The 13,808-nt window shown below is 52.7% G+C and overlaps 2 protein-coding genes across 2 annotated transcripts; both read right to left on the minus strand.

Annotated features, from left to right (window-relative positions):
- Positions 1-24: 24 nt before the first annotated feature.
- Positions 25-6,942, minus strand: LOC102402572 (membrane primary amine oxidase). Its single transcript, XM_025280093.3, has 4 exons — positions 5,188-6,942; positions 3,430-3,715; positions 2,796-2,925; positions 25-1,849 (listed from the first exon to the last, which is right to left on the minus strand). Exons 1-4 carry the CDS (start codon positions 6,785-6,787, stop codon positions 1,574-1,576), a joined length of 2,292 nt encoding a protein of 763 aa, XP_025135878.3. The 5' UTR covers positions 6,788-6,942; the 3' UTR covers positions 25-1,573.
- A 479-nt stretch (positions 6,943-7,421) lies between these two features.
- AOC2 (amine oxidase copper containing 2) lies at positions 7,422-13,292 on the minus strand. The gene is made up of 4 exons (XM_006055713.4): positions 10,959-13,292; positions 8,739-9,024; positions 8,373-8,502; positions 7,422-8,082 (listed from the first exon to the last, which is right to left on the minus strand). Exons 1-4 carry the CDS (start codon positions 12,544-12,546, stop codon positions 7,816-7,818), a joined length of 2,271 nt encoding a protein of 756 aa, XP_006055775.1. The 5' UTR covers positions 12,547-13,292; the 3' UTR covers positions 7,422-7,815.
- Positions 13,293-13,808: the final 516 nt, after the last annotated feature.

Genomic DNA, 13,808 nt, shown 5'->3' on the forward strand with positions numbered 1-13,808 from the left:
TACTTTAAAGAATGAAGTCAGAACTTATTTAGCCCCATTTATTATTTGAATAATAATAAATGAATAGGTAATACAGTCACATAGTTCAAAATTCAAAATGTACAAAAGGATATGTAGTATCAAGTCTCCTCCCTCCCAAGTCCCTACCTCCTTGTTCCTCTTCACAGAGGCAACCAGTGTTACCCGTGTCTTCTGAATATGCATCTATAAGATATGAAAATATGGATTTATATGATCCTCCCCCATAAAACACAAACGGAGGTGAAACACAAATGGAGGTGCCCATACACAATTCTGTGCATTGCCTTGCTCTTTAGAAGAGTAATTTCTATAAAAAGATATAGTTTTATAGCTGCGGAGTATTTCTTTGTCAAGCCATGGTAGAACTTAACAAATGTTCTAGGGAAGCAGAGTTCTATTATGTCCGATCTCGGGACATTTGTGGAGAGACCCCGGATCCTGTAGGGACAGCCTGTGGGGGAGGCTCCACCCCCAGAGGCCCTGGCTCATTTGCATGCTCACACGTGATTGGTCCGCCCCTGACCCCATGGCCCCATGGCATGGTGTGACTGGTCTTTCTGCTTCTCACCTTTGGCTCTCACCCAGTCTCTCATGTTGGCTATTGCCAAGTTCAGAGGACCCTGGTCACACCACACACCTGGCACAAAATGACCACTCATTACCACTGCACCCACAAACCACCTCAAGTGCTAACTAGAGCTGCTGCTGTCTCCATGACCATCCTCTGCCAGAGGACGCAAGACAGGCCTATACAAACGGGCAGAAAGAACTGTGGGGAAATACCCTGCCCCAGGACTGGGGAAAGGGGCGGCTCCCGGACACAGGGAGACAGACGGGGACTGTCCTCTCAAGCTAGATGTCCCTTCCATTTTCAGACTTCCACAGGCCTAGAGTCAGGAGAGGAGACCCGAGTTGCAAAGTGAGAGCTGAGGAACATCTCTTCAGGGCTGGGAGGTAAATCCCAGGTTATAAGAATAGATAAGAACAGGAGAAGGTGAGGCAAGAAGGAAGAGGGAGAAGGAGGACCAGGATGAGAGGAGATATGGGCCAAAGAGCCCCTTCCAGCTGGACTCCTGGATTCACAAGCCTGCCAGGAACCCTGCCCACGGCTTCTAGGCAACCATCCCCAGAGAGACCCCGCATCTTCTCCTCTCAAGTGAGGACTGAGGAGTCTCAGGAGAGACCTGGCATGGCCTAAAACCATTTGGGGAAAGCAGAAAGCAAAGACAAAAGAAAAGAAAATGAAAAACACCAAACCGAGGAGTCTTCTAGAAACGTGTAACCATGACTCCAGCCTCTCAGCTGACTGTTCCTCTCCTCTGCGACAGGAACCCAGCAGGTTGGGGTGCACAGAGCTGAGAAGCCCCTGATTCAGGCAGCATAGCTTCAGGATGATCCCAGCGAGGTGGTAAGCAAGGGAGGACGATGGAGGAGAGAGAGGACCCCAGGGCATGAGGAGGGAGAAGAGGGCACAGGCTCCCCAGTTCCTGGCCCTTCTCCCCACACTCCCAGACCCTAGAGCCGCGGTCACATATCCCATCCCAGGGAACACCTAATTCGTGAAGAAGCCCCCATGGGAGAAGGCAGGGAGATCAGGGGCACAGGCAGGAGCCTTGGGCAGACAAGCCAGGGAGTTGACCTCACAGGACCCAGCATCCTGGTGTTTGTGGAAGTGGATTGAGTCAGCAGAATTGATGGAGGGGTCCTCATCAAAGAAGTTGTAGGGTCGCAGAAAGAAGCCCACACCGTTCCCCACTGTCACCGTGTTGGGAATGTCCTCTGCATGTGGAATGTGCAGGAAACCGGCTGTCACCCAGGCCACCAAGTCCTAGTGGGGCAAGAAAGAGGGTCATGAGGCCTGGTGCTGCTAAGGACACCTCTGCCTCCCACAGGATTCACTTTGGGAGTCCACCATCACTCTCAGTTCAGTTCAGTTCAGTTCAGTCACTCAGTCGTATCTGACTCTTTGCGACCCCATAAATCGCAGCATGCCAGGCCACCCTGTCCATCACCAACTCCCGAAGTTTACCCAAACTCATGTCCATCAAGTCAGTGATGCTATCCAGCCATCTCATTCTCTATCGTTCCCTTCTCCTTTTGCCCCCAATCCCTCCCAGCATCACCATCACTCTAGAGGGCTTTAAACCTTTTTTTATAGTAATCCAGAAGTCAAAGCATAAAGAATCAACTTCATATTAGGAGCAACACCAGCCTCCAATGTGCCAGCCTGCAGGTGCCATCTCTGACATTTCCCATCACATCGCCATCAGCTGACCCATCCCAAGAGAAATGATGACACCCACCGGCTACTTCAGCACTTCCCCCGACTCTGGGAGAGTTCCCAAACTGTAACTGAAGGAAGGAAAATGGAGGAGAGTAGATCAGGTTTGGGTGGCAGAAAAGTTCAGCATTTGGAAATTAATCCTTTAGTGGTGAAGACAGAAATGGAGAAGTTTTAGATATAAGAGATGTGGTCTTCCCTGGTCATTCCAGCCCTTCTCAATCCTGGGGCCCTTAAAGGACTCAATCCACAAGCTGAGATTGAGAGAGCTGCTGCCTCTTGAGGAAAGGCTGGGGCCTCAGCCAGGGTCTGCAGATGAACTCCCAGCTTAGGAAGTTTCCCCCCACAAATAGTGAGCAGATCCACAAAAGCACAGAAGCAGGAGTCAGCTCAGCCCTTCAGCTGATCACGGGCTTTCAGGCCCCCCGCCAAAGGAAGGTGGGGCTGATCTCTGTGCCCCCAACCCCTCCCTCTTCTCCCACAGTCAGCTGACCTTTCCAGCAATGGTCTCATTGTTGATGAAGTCAGTAAAGTCCACGGTGGGAGTCCAGGGGTCATTCTGATTGAAGATGCTGGAGCTGCTGGGCTCTGTCTCCTTCCTCTGGGTCACGGCCAGCTGGTACCTAGAGATGTTCTGGTCAGGGGTCCATGGTCACCGTCCCTGTCCTGCTTCCTGATCATCATGGAAGGGAGTCGAGCCCATGGACCTCAGCTTCCCAGCTCATCCACACCCTCACCATGATGTCACCCTAGTGTGCAGCCGGCTTCCTGTACATCCCACATCCCACCTAGTGGTTGGCCAACATTTTTTTTTTTTAAAGATACGGTGCTTGGCTGATCTTTTTCTTTGTGTTTCTTTTCTTTTTGACCTGAGCCCAACATCTTTTCATGTCCTTTTCCTGTTGATCCCTTTGGATTTCACAGCATCAGGAAAACAGGAAAGACTTATCTGCCTGGGCCTTAGCCTTCCAAGGGAAACATGTGTCTACTGTAGGCCTTTTGATAACCAGGAAATGTTTTGTGCTCTTACCTCACCTCGTGTAGATTTTGAATTGGGTTCCCAATTGCCCCTCCCAGCATGCGCTTCTCATCTCATCCACCCGCCTCCAACAGTACACACCACCCACCTCCCCCAGCTGATGGCTCTCTCCATGGAGCTGTTCTGGGGCAGCGGCCTCCCAGCAAAGCTGACCGTCTGGATGCGATAGCCGCGAGGGTGCCCCCACTTGTTGCTCTGCTTGCTGGCCAGGTACAGGTAGCGAGGGGAGGCCCCTCCCAGGGGGAAGGCGGCCTGCTCCTCAGTCTCCAGCTGCTGCCGGGTCACCTGCAGCCTCTGTATCTGGTGCTCAGGGCTCCAGGGTACCGTTGTGGGGACAAAAGCCATGTCCTCAGCCCAGACCCAGTTCTCCAGTCCTGGAGGGGTGAGAGGATGAGGAAGGGCTGGTCAGGCAGCTGCCCCACCCCATGGACTCTGCCTGCATCTGGCTTCAGAGTGGGGGCCAAAGAGACCAGACTCACTGTGTCCCCTGCTTCCCTCCCCTCATCCCAGGATCCCCACATCTTTCAGCCAAAGCTGGTGACCTCTGAAATATTTCTTCGAGCATTTCACTCCTTCCTTGTTTCACACTTATTAGTGAAGACAACTGTGCTCAGTGCTGGGGACACTCTGATGAATGCAACCTTACACTTCTGCTCTCACAGAAGTCCGAGGAAAGCCAAGCCCTAATGAGCCTACAGTGTGAGAGGAGCACATTCAACATTCACAGTTAGAGGAACCCAGGTACAGGCAGGAAGAGAGGCAGTTCTGGTCCACATTTCAGCTCGGCCTTAAGGATGTCACCATCTGAGATGGCATAGCAAGGTATTCAAGGCTGGAGCAAAAGAGGAGCAAAAGCAAAGAAGCCCAATTGTCACCTATTGTGTGTGTTTCCAGGGACACAGAGGGTGAGGGTGTGGCTAAAACAGCAAAGGGAAGCATCTGGAAGGCAGATGGCAACTGGCCTCTGAAGGGACAGGCCTGGCTGGTCCTTTTGCAGTTGGGAATCCATTAGTGACGGGGAAACTGGGAAGTGTGTGAGGGAGCAGGCTGTCCTGGGCCGATAGGTCCCTCTGAGCACAGGGTGAACCCTGGAGTCGAAGTAGCAAAGAGAGGCCTAGCGCCCAGCAGGGACGACAGGAAGGCCAGGCGACGGGTTGGAGATATTCAGCAGCAGAACAGAAAGAAAAATCTGGTGATGAAATCAATGTGGGGAACAACAATGAAATGTCATGGACTCCTAAATATCCCATTACCTTGGCTCTCTGTGACCACCAACTCCAGAAACTTTTTGGAATATTCCACAGTATCCTCTCTACCCTTCATATTTAAATGTATTGTGCCCAGAAATGAAAACTCAAGAAGGAGAAGGGCCCACCTGCCAAGGAAATGTGCTCCTGGGGATATCCGGAGCTGGCCTACATGAGCCAGGGACTCAGCAGAATGCACCCAGATCTTCCCCAACACCACCACCGCAGGCAGACACAGATAAGCCGCAAAACAAATGTCTGCCTCACTCAAGTTGGGCCCGTATAGGTGCCAGGGAGGGAGGAGGGCAAAGAGGACCCTTAGCCTGGATACTGTCTCTTCTCTAAGCTTAGCTTTTTCCCAAGATTTTCTGATGAGGTCATGTGGATGGAGTCTGGTATCTCTGTACCCAGCCAGTGAGCTAAGATCACAGGGAAATTCAACAGTCAACTCTCTCCCATCCAGCTAAGAGAAAGCATGAAACTCCAAAACCGCATACCCACATCTTCCTTTCCTGGGAAACCTCCATCAAACCCAAAGCAAATAGTGAGAACTCCTCAACCCCCTGTACAGAATCAATGCCTCTACCAGCATGTCTTACCTCCCACATCCAGATCCACCTTGTAGTGGGCACTGTGGGTGTGGACAGTGCCCAGTGTGTTCTCCCGAACCTGGTTTCCGTATTTTTGGGCAGCACCAAAGAAGAACGCTGAGCTGATATAGCCCGTGGCATGGAATTTGACTTCTATGGCCCCATTGGGGTGAAAGACCATATCCCACACATAGTCATAGTTGAGCAAGGTTGACACAGATCTGAAGACCAGCACTGTCTCCACAACGCCCCCAAAATACTGGGAAATAAAATCTGAGTGGTGTCGCCTCAGGGGCAGGCCCTTGTTCTGCTCAAACACACAAAAGGCATCGTGTAGGGTCCTGGGGGCTTGGGACTCCAGAAGGAAGTGCCAGTCCACATAGGTGGCCAGATAGGGGCAGTCCACCCCTCGGGTCAAGGGCGTGGCGAACTTGCCCATGCCAAAGCAGCCATCCATATAGCGAGTGAACATTGCTGCTGGGGTATTCCCACCATAAATAGCCATGGCCTCTTGCAGGCTGATCTCATAAGCCAGTCGTTCTCCTTGGAATCGAATGTCAAAGATCCTAGGACCACTGAAAGCTCCGAGGCCAAAGGAGAAAGTCCACAATGAGGAGGTCACTCGCCTGCCCTGGACACTGAAGCGGGTGCCCTGAGGATGGAACTGCAGAGGTGGAGTTGGACCCGGGGGCACCTGGGACTTCAGGGACCAGGACCCACCTGTGCCATTGTTTGGGATCACCACCACATTCACCTGGCCAGCCTCAAACTGCTCCTCCAGCTGGGCCAGACTCTCATAGTAGCGGCCTTGAAAGAACACCTTCTGGATGGTCCACTGGGCAGGGTCCAGAGCCTTGTGATCTACCAGCAGCTCCAACCCCACAGGGTGCAGATAGTATCCAGCCCCTGAGATGTTGTAGTAGAGGCCAAACCAGGTGGCCCGGTCACCTGATTGCAAACCTCGGGGGGCTGTGGTCATGGTCACCAGGTTCCCTCCTCCTTGTTTGTAGGAGCAGCAGTGGTGGAGGACACCAGCAGCCTGGGGCAGCTCTCTGTCGAAGATTATCTGGTCTATGTCCAGGTACTCTCGGAGAAGCACAGGGCGTCGGTAATAGGGCAGGGGGCCCCCATGACGCTCCACGGTCACATCCCGCATGTAGGAGGGCTGGGGCAGCGGCCCCACCACCAGCTCAGTCACATTGGGCTGGGGTTGTCCGCCAAAGAAGACGATGGCCAGTGCCTCCCGGGCAGGTGGGGGGCTCCCCCTGTCCAGGTGGGCCAGGGCTGCAGCCTTGGGGGGCAGCTGCAGCTCTACTGAGAAGACACAGTTGTCTGAGGGTCGGGCCTGGGCTGCATCCACCAGGTCTGGCCCCAGCTTCTGGGTCAGGAAGCTCATCACAGCCATCAGCTCTTCTGGGCTCAGGTCTGCAAACAGCTGGCTCTGGCCAGGGTGTGTCCAGGGCTGGACACTGGGGGTTCCGGAGGGGCAGTGGTGAGGTTGGCTGGCTTCACCCCCATCTCCTCCCCTGCCAGCTATTAAGACACACACCAAGGCAAAGATGGTGATGACAGCCAGAGCAAGGAGCACCAGGGTGGTCTTCTGGTTCATGGTCCCGTGATTACAGAGACAGAGGATTGAACCAAACTGGAAACGTGTTCTCAGGCCAGCAGAAGAGGGTCTCTTTTGGCCCCTGTATTGACGGTTCCTGGACTCTGGCTGAGGTTTTCAGTATTCCGATGCAAAGGAAACAGAAGGTGGGGAGAGCATGGGAAGGCAAGAGGCGGGGTGGGGCGGCTGGGGCGGGGCTAAGGCAGGGCCCCAGCGATTTCCACAGCCCTTACATGGCTTTGTCTTCCAGACTCCCAATTCAGATTCTGCTCTCTGGGTCAAGGGAGCTCTGGTGTACGGGGAAGGGGTGGTGGGGATTTCAAAATAATGCAGCTAACCAGAATGAGCACAGAAATGCATAGAAATGCCAGAGGGGGGCAGCCCCTTGTCCCCCTCAACCCCTCTTCTTTCCCCAGCCCTCACTTTCCCAGGGCCAGATGTTTCCTTTCCTGCAACTGGAACTATTGTCCTCCTTCCAAGAACACCCCCCACCCCCCTTCTTCAGTTTCCCAAGCAGCATTTCTTGGCCAGGTCTGTCCCCCTTGCCCCCTCTCCTCCCTGGCTAATTTCCCTGGCCAGAATCCCTAATATTCTCTGGGGGATTCTAGATACTTCAAAAGTCAAACAGAAGAAATTCAAGTAAAAATCTCATAATACTCTTTATTATAAATTACACACACCATGAGGTTTTTCAAAAATTCTATTTTTCCATTTCAATGCACATGCATAAAGAAATGTCTGGTATAATGTTCACCAAATGTGAATACCAGCTATTTCTGAGTGGTAGGATTTGTGAGGGTTTTTGCCTGAATATTTTAATAATGGCATCATTTGTATAAATTCATCATTTTTAAGACAATGAATTGGAAACAGGAGTTTACCAACAGGGTATATGGGGGTTTATGTGGTAGGAGGCTATTTCCCAAGGGTCGAGTGTCAGGAGAGCAGGAAGTGGAAATAGGAAGGAAGGTACAGGTCTTAGCACCACCACCACCCTGCCCTGCCCATGTTCCTCCATACACTCAGGGCTACAAGTCTTGGTAAGAGAAAGGCGGCAGGTCCGGGACACAGGCTGCCAGGTGGGGAATGCAGGCCACATGATTCACACTGCAGAGCCCAGCATCCTGGCCTTTCTCAAAGTAGACACTGCCAGGGGAGAAGATGGAGGGGTCCTCATCAAAGAAGTTATAGGGTCGGAGCAAGAAGCCAACTCTGTTCCCCAGAGTCACTGTGTTGGGGACATCCTCAGCGTGGGGGATGTGCAGGAAGCTGGCTGTAACCCAAGCCACCAGGTCCTGCAGGAAGAGGAGGAGCTGGAGATTTTGGAGGCGAGACCCAGAGAACCTCCCCTCAGCCACAATCCCCAGTCTCCAGCCCTAGGCCCAAATAACAGGCTTCTCATCCATGTTAGCAGCTGTAGTTTGGTCTCAGAGCTAATCTCACCCTAGGAGGGAAGAGCCATGTTGGTCATCAGGGGACTCCCTGGCCCCTAATCTAACAGCTGGAAACCTACCATACCCTCCATCCTACAGCCATGACACTAGGCTCAGGGAAGCCCTGGTCCTCTGCCCCTAGGGCTACCAACCTCTCCTAAGAGGGTCTCATTGTTGATGAAGTCAGCAAAGGCCGCAGAGGCTGTCCAGATGTCATTCTGGTAATAGATGCTGCTGCTCTGGGACTCCTCCTCCTTCCTCCGGGTCACCACAAGCTGGTATCTGACCAGGAATGTTGTAGGAAGGACAGTGTCAGGAAACATCAAGGGCCTGGACAGCCCAGAGAGCCTTTGGATCAGGTTCTGTGTGAGACTGATTCCCGTCCCATTATCTGCTTGGATCTGAGAGATCCAGGGGTGAAGGGTCCACTGAGGTTAGTGAGCTGGGGTCTCTTAAGAGCTGGGATGGGAAGGGGACCAGCCCTTCCCTACCACCCAGTTCCCCGGGGCCCTCCTCACCTCCCCCAGCTGAGGGCCCTCTCCATGGTGCTGTCCAGCGGCATGTGTATGCCAAGAGGGCTGTGGATCTGGATTCGGTACCCGCGCTGATGACCCCAGGCATTAGTCTGGTTGCTAGCCAAGTAAAGGTAGCGGGGAAGGGGGCTCCCCAAGAAAAAAGCCGTCAGGTCCTCCCTTCCCAGGACCTGCCGAGTCAGCTGTGGGCGCTGCAGTTGGTGCTCCGGACTCCAAGGGGCTGCCACAGGTTTAAACACCACGTCTTCAGCTACCACCCAGTTTTTCAGCCCTGCCAGGGTGAGGGGAGGGAGAGGAGTTCCACACCAGGTGAGACAGGTCCCTTGTCATCTCGTGACACCCACTGCACTGGCCTGAAAAAGGGCTGCAGAGCGCAGCAGACAGCACTCTGCACTGGGAACCAGGTTTGGACTTGAGGGCTAGCTGATCTTTTTTGAACCTGTCTTGTCCAATAGCTACCACCGGTTACAAGCGACTCTTTCAATTTAAAACTTCAGTTCCTCAGTCATACTAGCTACATTCCAAATGCTCAACAGCTACCTATGGTTGGTGGCTAACAGACTTGACAAGTCAGGCGTGTATTTCTATCGCTGCAGAAAGTTCTGGGCCCTGGTCTATCCAATAGACCTTGGACCAATTATTTGCTTCTCTGTAGTGAAGCAAATTTGATTCAGCTTGTGAATCTCTACACTAGGCATAAAAAAAATTGTTCTATGGCTGAGCTCCATAAATGGAAAAGCACACACAGGTGGCTAACAACATTCTTCTAACTATGAAAGGGATTTTTGTCTTGGAGAAGCTGGCTGGAAAAACCTGATCCCCTCTTCTGGTGCCCTGCATCCTCCTCCTGACTCTGAAACTTTGTTTTTCTTCTCGTCTCAATTTGGCAGGGACCACTTTGTCTTTTTCATAAATAAATACATTTGTATTTTTAAATTGTCTGGGGTGATCTCTGAAACACTTATACTCTTTCTGCAGGTTCAGACTGTCAGTTCCTTCCAGTCTGACTTCCATGAAGGTGCTGGCACAAGGGAGCTGTCTTGAATGCAGCCAGTGCCCTGTGTGCAAGCGCCTGACACAGCCCCTGGCCCACAGCACGAGCCTGCGCTGCATGCTTTAAGGATCCAGTGTTACTTGATTTTACATCCTAAGACAAGGCTCTTTAACGTCAAAGTGCTGGAGAGAAAACTTCACCATCAGAAAATAGTCATATACCAAATCTGTCAAAGAATAATCTAGTTAATACTAGCATTTCCATCATGCTATTTTCTTAGCTCTCCTCCCCTCCACCTCCACAATACACACACACAGAGGCACATGTGCCATCTTTACACTCAAGAGGATATGAAAATGTTTCACAAGAAATATGCTGAATTACGGTGCATTATATATGGGGAGCCACTTTCTGACCCATCTCCCCCCATCCTCCTCGATTTCTGTAACTGTAAAATAGACAGGGCCCGGCAGATTCCAAATTTTCTCTCTGGGCGAATAATCTGATTTGGTTAATTATTTTCTGAACTGGACAAAAATCTGTCAAGAGGACAAAGTCCCCTTGGTGCTTAGAGCCCTACTTGAGAAATCCCTCTACATTTGCATCAAGCCTGTTACAGACCTGCCATGTCACTGGAGAGCCTATTGTGATGATGCATGCTGGCAGGAATGGGCTGGGCCTCCCCAGAAGGCGCCTGGGTCCCTATGCTGTCTCCCTAGTCGTCTGAAATCCTGTGGGAGCAGCCCCCAGCCAGCGCCTCCCTCTCTCAGGCTCCGGCACTACCTCCACTCTATAAACCTCTTTAGATGCTGCTTCCTACCTCTGCTCATCCCCTTGCTTTCCCCACCTCCACACTCTCTCAGAATAACGAAGAACTCAGAGCCCCAACTCCAGCTGCATCCAGCCCGACAAGGCCAGTTCCCTACCCGCAGACAGGCTAAGGCAGCCAGCTAGCCCAGCACGGCCATTATGTTTCGTTTTAAAATTGCAGGTCAGAGGGGCCAGGCAGTGGAACCCTATCTTCTGCTAAACACCTAGCAGACCCAGCATCTAGGCTAACTGCAGTCAAAACACTCACATCAGTTCCTGCTGTTGCCACAATAAACTGTGGTACTGGAATGCCACCCTCTTACCTCTTTGGGCCTGATGTGGAGGTCTCCCTTCCCTCTGGCCCACCCCAACTCTCCGTCCTCATCCCCCGGGGCACTCACCTGCCACATCCAGGTCCAGCTTGAAGTGGAAGGCATGTGTGTGCACCGCCCCCAGCACTCGCTCCCCCACGCGGTTCCCAAAGAGGAGGCTCTCCTCTCCCCCGCTCAGGAAAGCTGTGTTGATGTAGCCCGTGGCATAGACCCGCCCTTCGAGTGCCCCATTTGGGTGCAATACAAAGTCCCAAATGTAGTCATAGTTGCCTACAGAGGACACAGACCTGACTACGAGGGCCGAGCCAGCCAAACCACCATAGAAATGACTCTGAAGCTGATTGTGGTGCCTTCGGAGGGGGAGTCCCTGGGCCTCCTCAAATACACACACAGCCCCTGGGAGCAGCTGGACTGCCCCTTGACCCACCAACACGTGGGTGTCCACCATGGTAGACTGATAGGGGCAGTCTACTCCCCGCACCAAGCCCCGGCTGTGACGGCCAAGTCCATAGCTGCTATCAAGGTATCTGGTCATCATGGTCTTGGGCGAATCGGCACCATAGACAGACAGACACTCCTGGACACTGACTTCATAGGCCACTCGCTCACCCTTGAACCGAACATCAAAAATTCTCATGCCACTGAATGCCCCATGGCCAAAGGTAAATGTCCAGAGGAAAGACTCCACCAGGTGCCCTTGGACGCTGTACCGGGAGCCCTGAGGTGAGAACTCAAGAGGGGGGAGAGGACCTGGGGAGACCCGGGAGCGGAGAGATGAGGCCCCATCTGGCAGGGGTAGAGGAACTCTAACCACGTCCAGCCGGCCAGCCTTAAACTCCCATTCCAACTGACCCAAGTCTGCATAGTAGTGGCCGAGGTAGAAAACCTGCTGGACAGCCCAGTGGGTAGGGTCCAGAGCCCTATGGTCCAGCAGTAGCTCGAGCCCCACGGGGTGAAGAAAAATCCCGACACCTGAGATGTTATGGTAGAGGGCTATCCAGGTAGCACGGTCCCCTGAGCGCAAGCCACGAGGGGTGGCATGCAGAGCCGCCAAAGTGGAGCCATTGTAGTTGAAGACAGAAGCCAGGAAGACTGGGGCCTTGGGGAACTCCACCTCTTTCAGATGCGTCCACATCTGGGCAGACTCGGTTGCCAGCACGGGGCGTCGGTGATACGGCAGGGGGCCCCCATGACGCTCCACGGTCACATCCCGCATGTAGGAGGGCTGGGGCAGCGGCCCCACCACCAGTTCAGTCACATTGGGTTGGGGTTGTCTGCCAAAGAAGACGATGGCCAGTGCCTCCCGGGCAGGTGGGGGGCTCCCCCTGTCCAGGTGGGCCAGGGCTGCAGCCTTGGGGGGCAGCTGCAGCTCTACTGAGAAAATGCAGTTGTCTGAGGGTCGGGCCTGGGCTGCATCCACCAGGTCTGGCCCCAGCTTCTGGGTCAGGAAGCTCATCACAGCCATCAGCTCTTCTCGGCTCAGGTCTGCAAACAGCTGGCTCTGGCCAGGGTGTGTCCAGGGCTGGGCACGGGGGGATACAGAGGGGCAGCGGGGAGGCAGGCTGGAGCCACCACGGCTGGTCAGCAAGACATAGGCCAGGGCAAAGATGGTGATGAGAGACAGTGCCAGGAACACAAGGACTACCTTGAGATTCATGGTGAATGCAGAGAGCTGAAAGGAGAGTCCCACCAGCTGCTCCTTCCAGTTACTGACATCAAATCAGGGTTTATATTCAGGAGGATGGATAGGAATAGCGAAAACTCCACCCTGTGGGTTGGACGGGAAATTTCTGACCTTGATTTATATAATTCTGCTCCAATTTTCTGTTCTGTGGTTTGGCTCAAGGTACGGCTTCCACGTGCATCGCCTTGGCCCATCCCTGAACTCCTCCCAGCAGCACGGTCAGTACCCACTCCCAAGCGCCATCATTTAGAGCAGATTAGAGGGCATTTGTATACACGCTAAACTCTACCTTCTGCCCAGAATGGGTCTGAGGAAGAATGCAAATCTTAGATGCCCGATCAAGTCCTGTGAGCTACATGCAACCACTCTGGCCACTTTCCTACCTTCTGGCAGGCACTACCCCCAGTATTTCCAGGATCCACTGCCCAGTTCAGCAGTAAGCACTGTGTTCTGCCAGATGCCTAAGGCCAAGCCCTTGATCTGTAGTCTCAGGCCTCTTCCATCTAGTCGGTTGAGAAACGAGTGGTGAAGACCGGGCCACAGTAGTTAATTTGTATACCATCACAGGTCCCGAAGCGGCATGACCTCAGGGGACTTACTTATCATGAGACTCAGTGTCCTGATCTATAAAGAAGGGATTAAACTACCCTAGAGATTCATGGAGAATCAATGTGATCACGCAGATAAAGTGCTTCACAGAGCTTCACACGGGGCAGGCATTCAAAAACGGTCAGCTACAGGTACTGATCTCTGAAATAGAATAGAAGAGATGTTCCTCCACCATTCAAGACCTTAAGTGTTTTTTTTGTAAAGACGATGGATCCCAGATCAATGGATATCAGTAAGCTACTCTTCAAGGTGGAAGTTAAGGAAACTTTTATTTCAGAGGGAGCTAAGATCCCAGACAGCCCTCCAAGTCATTTGAAAGCCAAAACCAGGAGTCCCTGGCATATCCTCAAGAAACTTAAGACATTATTCAGAGAGAAGTATTGTATAAAGAAAACGATGGGGTGGGGTATGTCTTGAGCCAGGTGATTCCCCACACATGGAACTACAGCACCCTCTACTGACAGTTCAGGGTATTACTGGAGAAGGCAGGAAGGAGCCGGGAGCTTGTCAGTGTAGAAGGCAAGTCAGGTTTGAGAAGAGTTATCTGGTGGCTCAGACGGGACACAATCTGCCTGCAATGCAGGGGACTGGGGTAGATCCTGGGTCAGGAAGATCCCCTGAAGAAG

Source organism: Bubalus bubalis, chromosome 3 (genome assembly GCF_019923935.1).
Source record: "Bubalus bubalis isolate 160015118507 breed Murrah chromosome 3, NDDB_SH_1, whole genome shotgun sequence".
Classification (NCBI taxonomy): domain Eukaryota; kingdom Metazoa; phylum Chordata; class Mammalia; order Artiodactyla; family Bovidae; genus Bubalus; species Bubalus bubalis.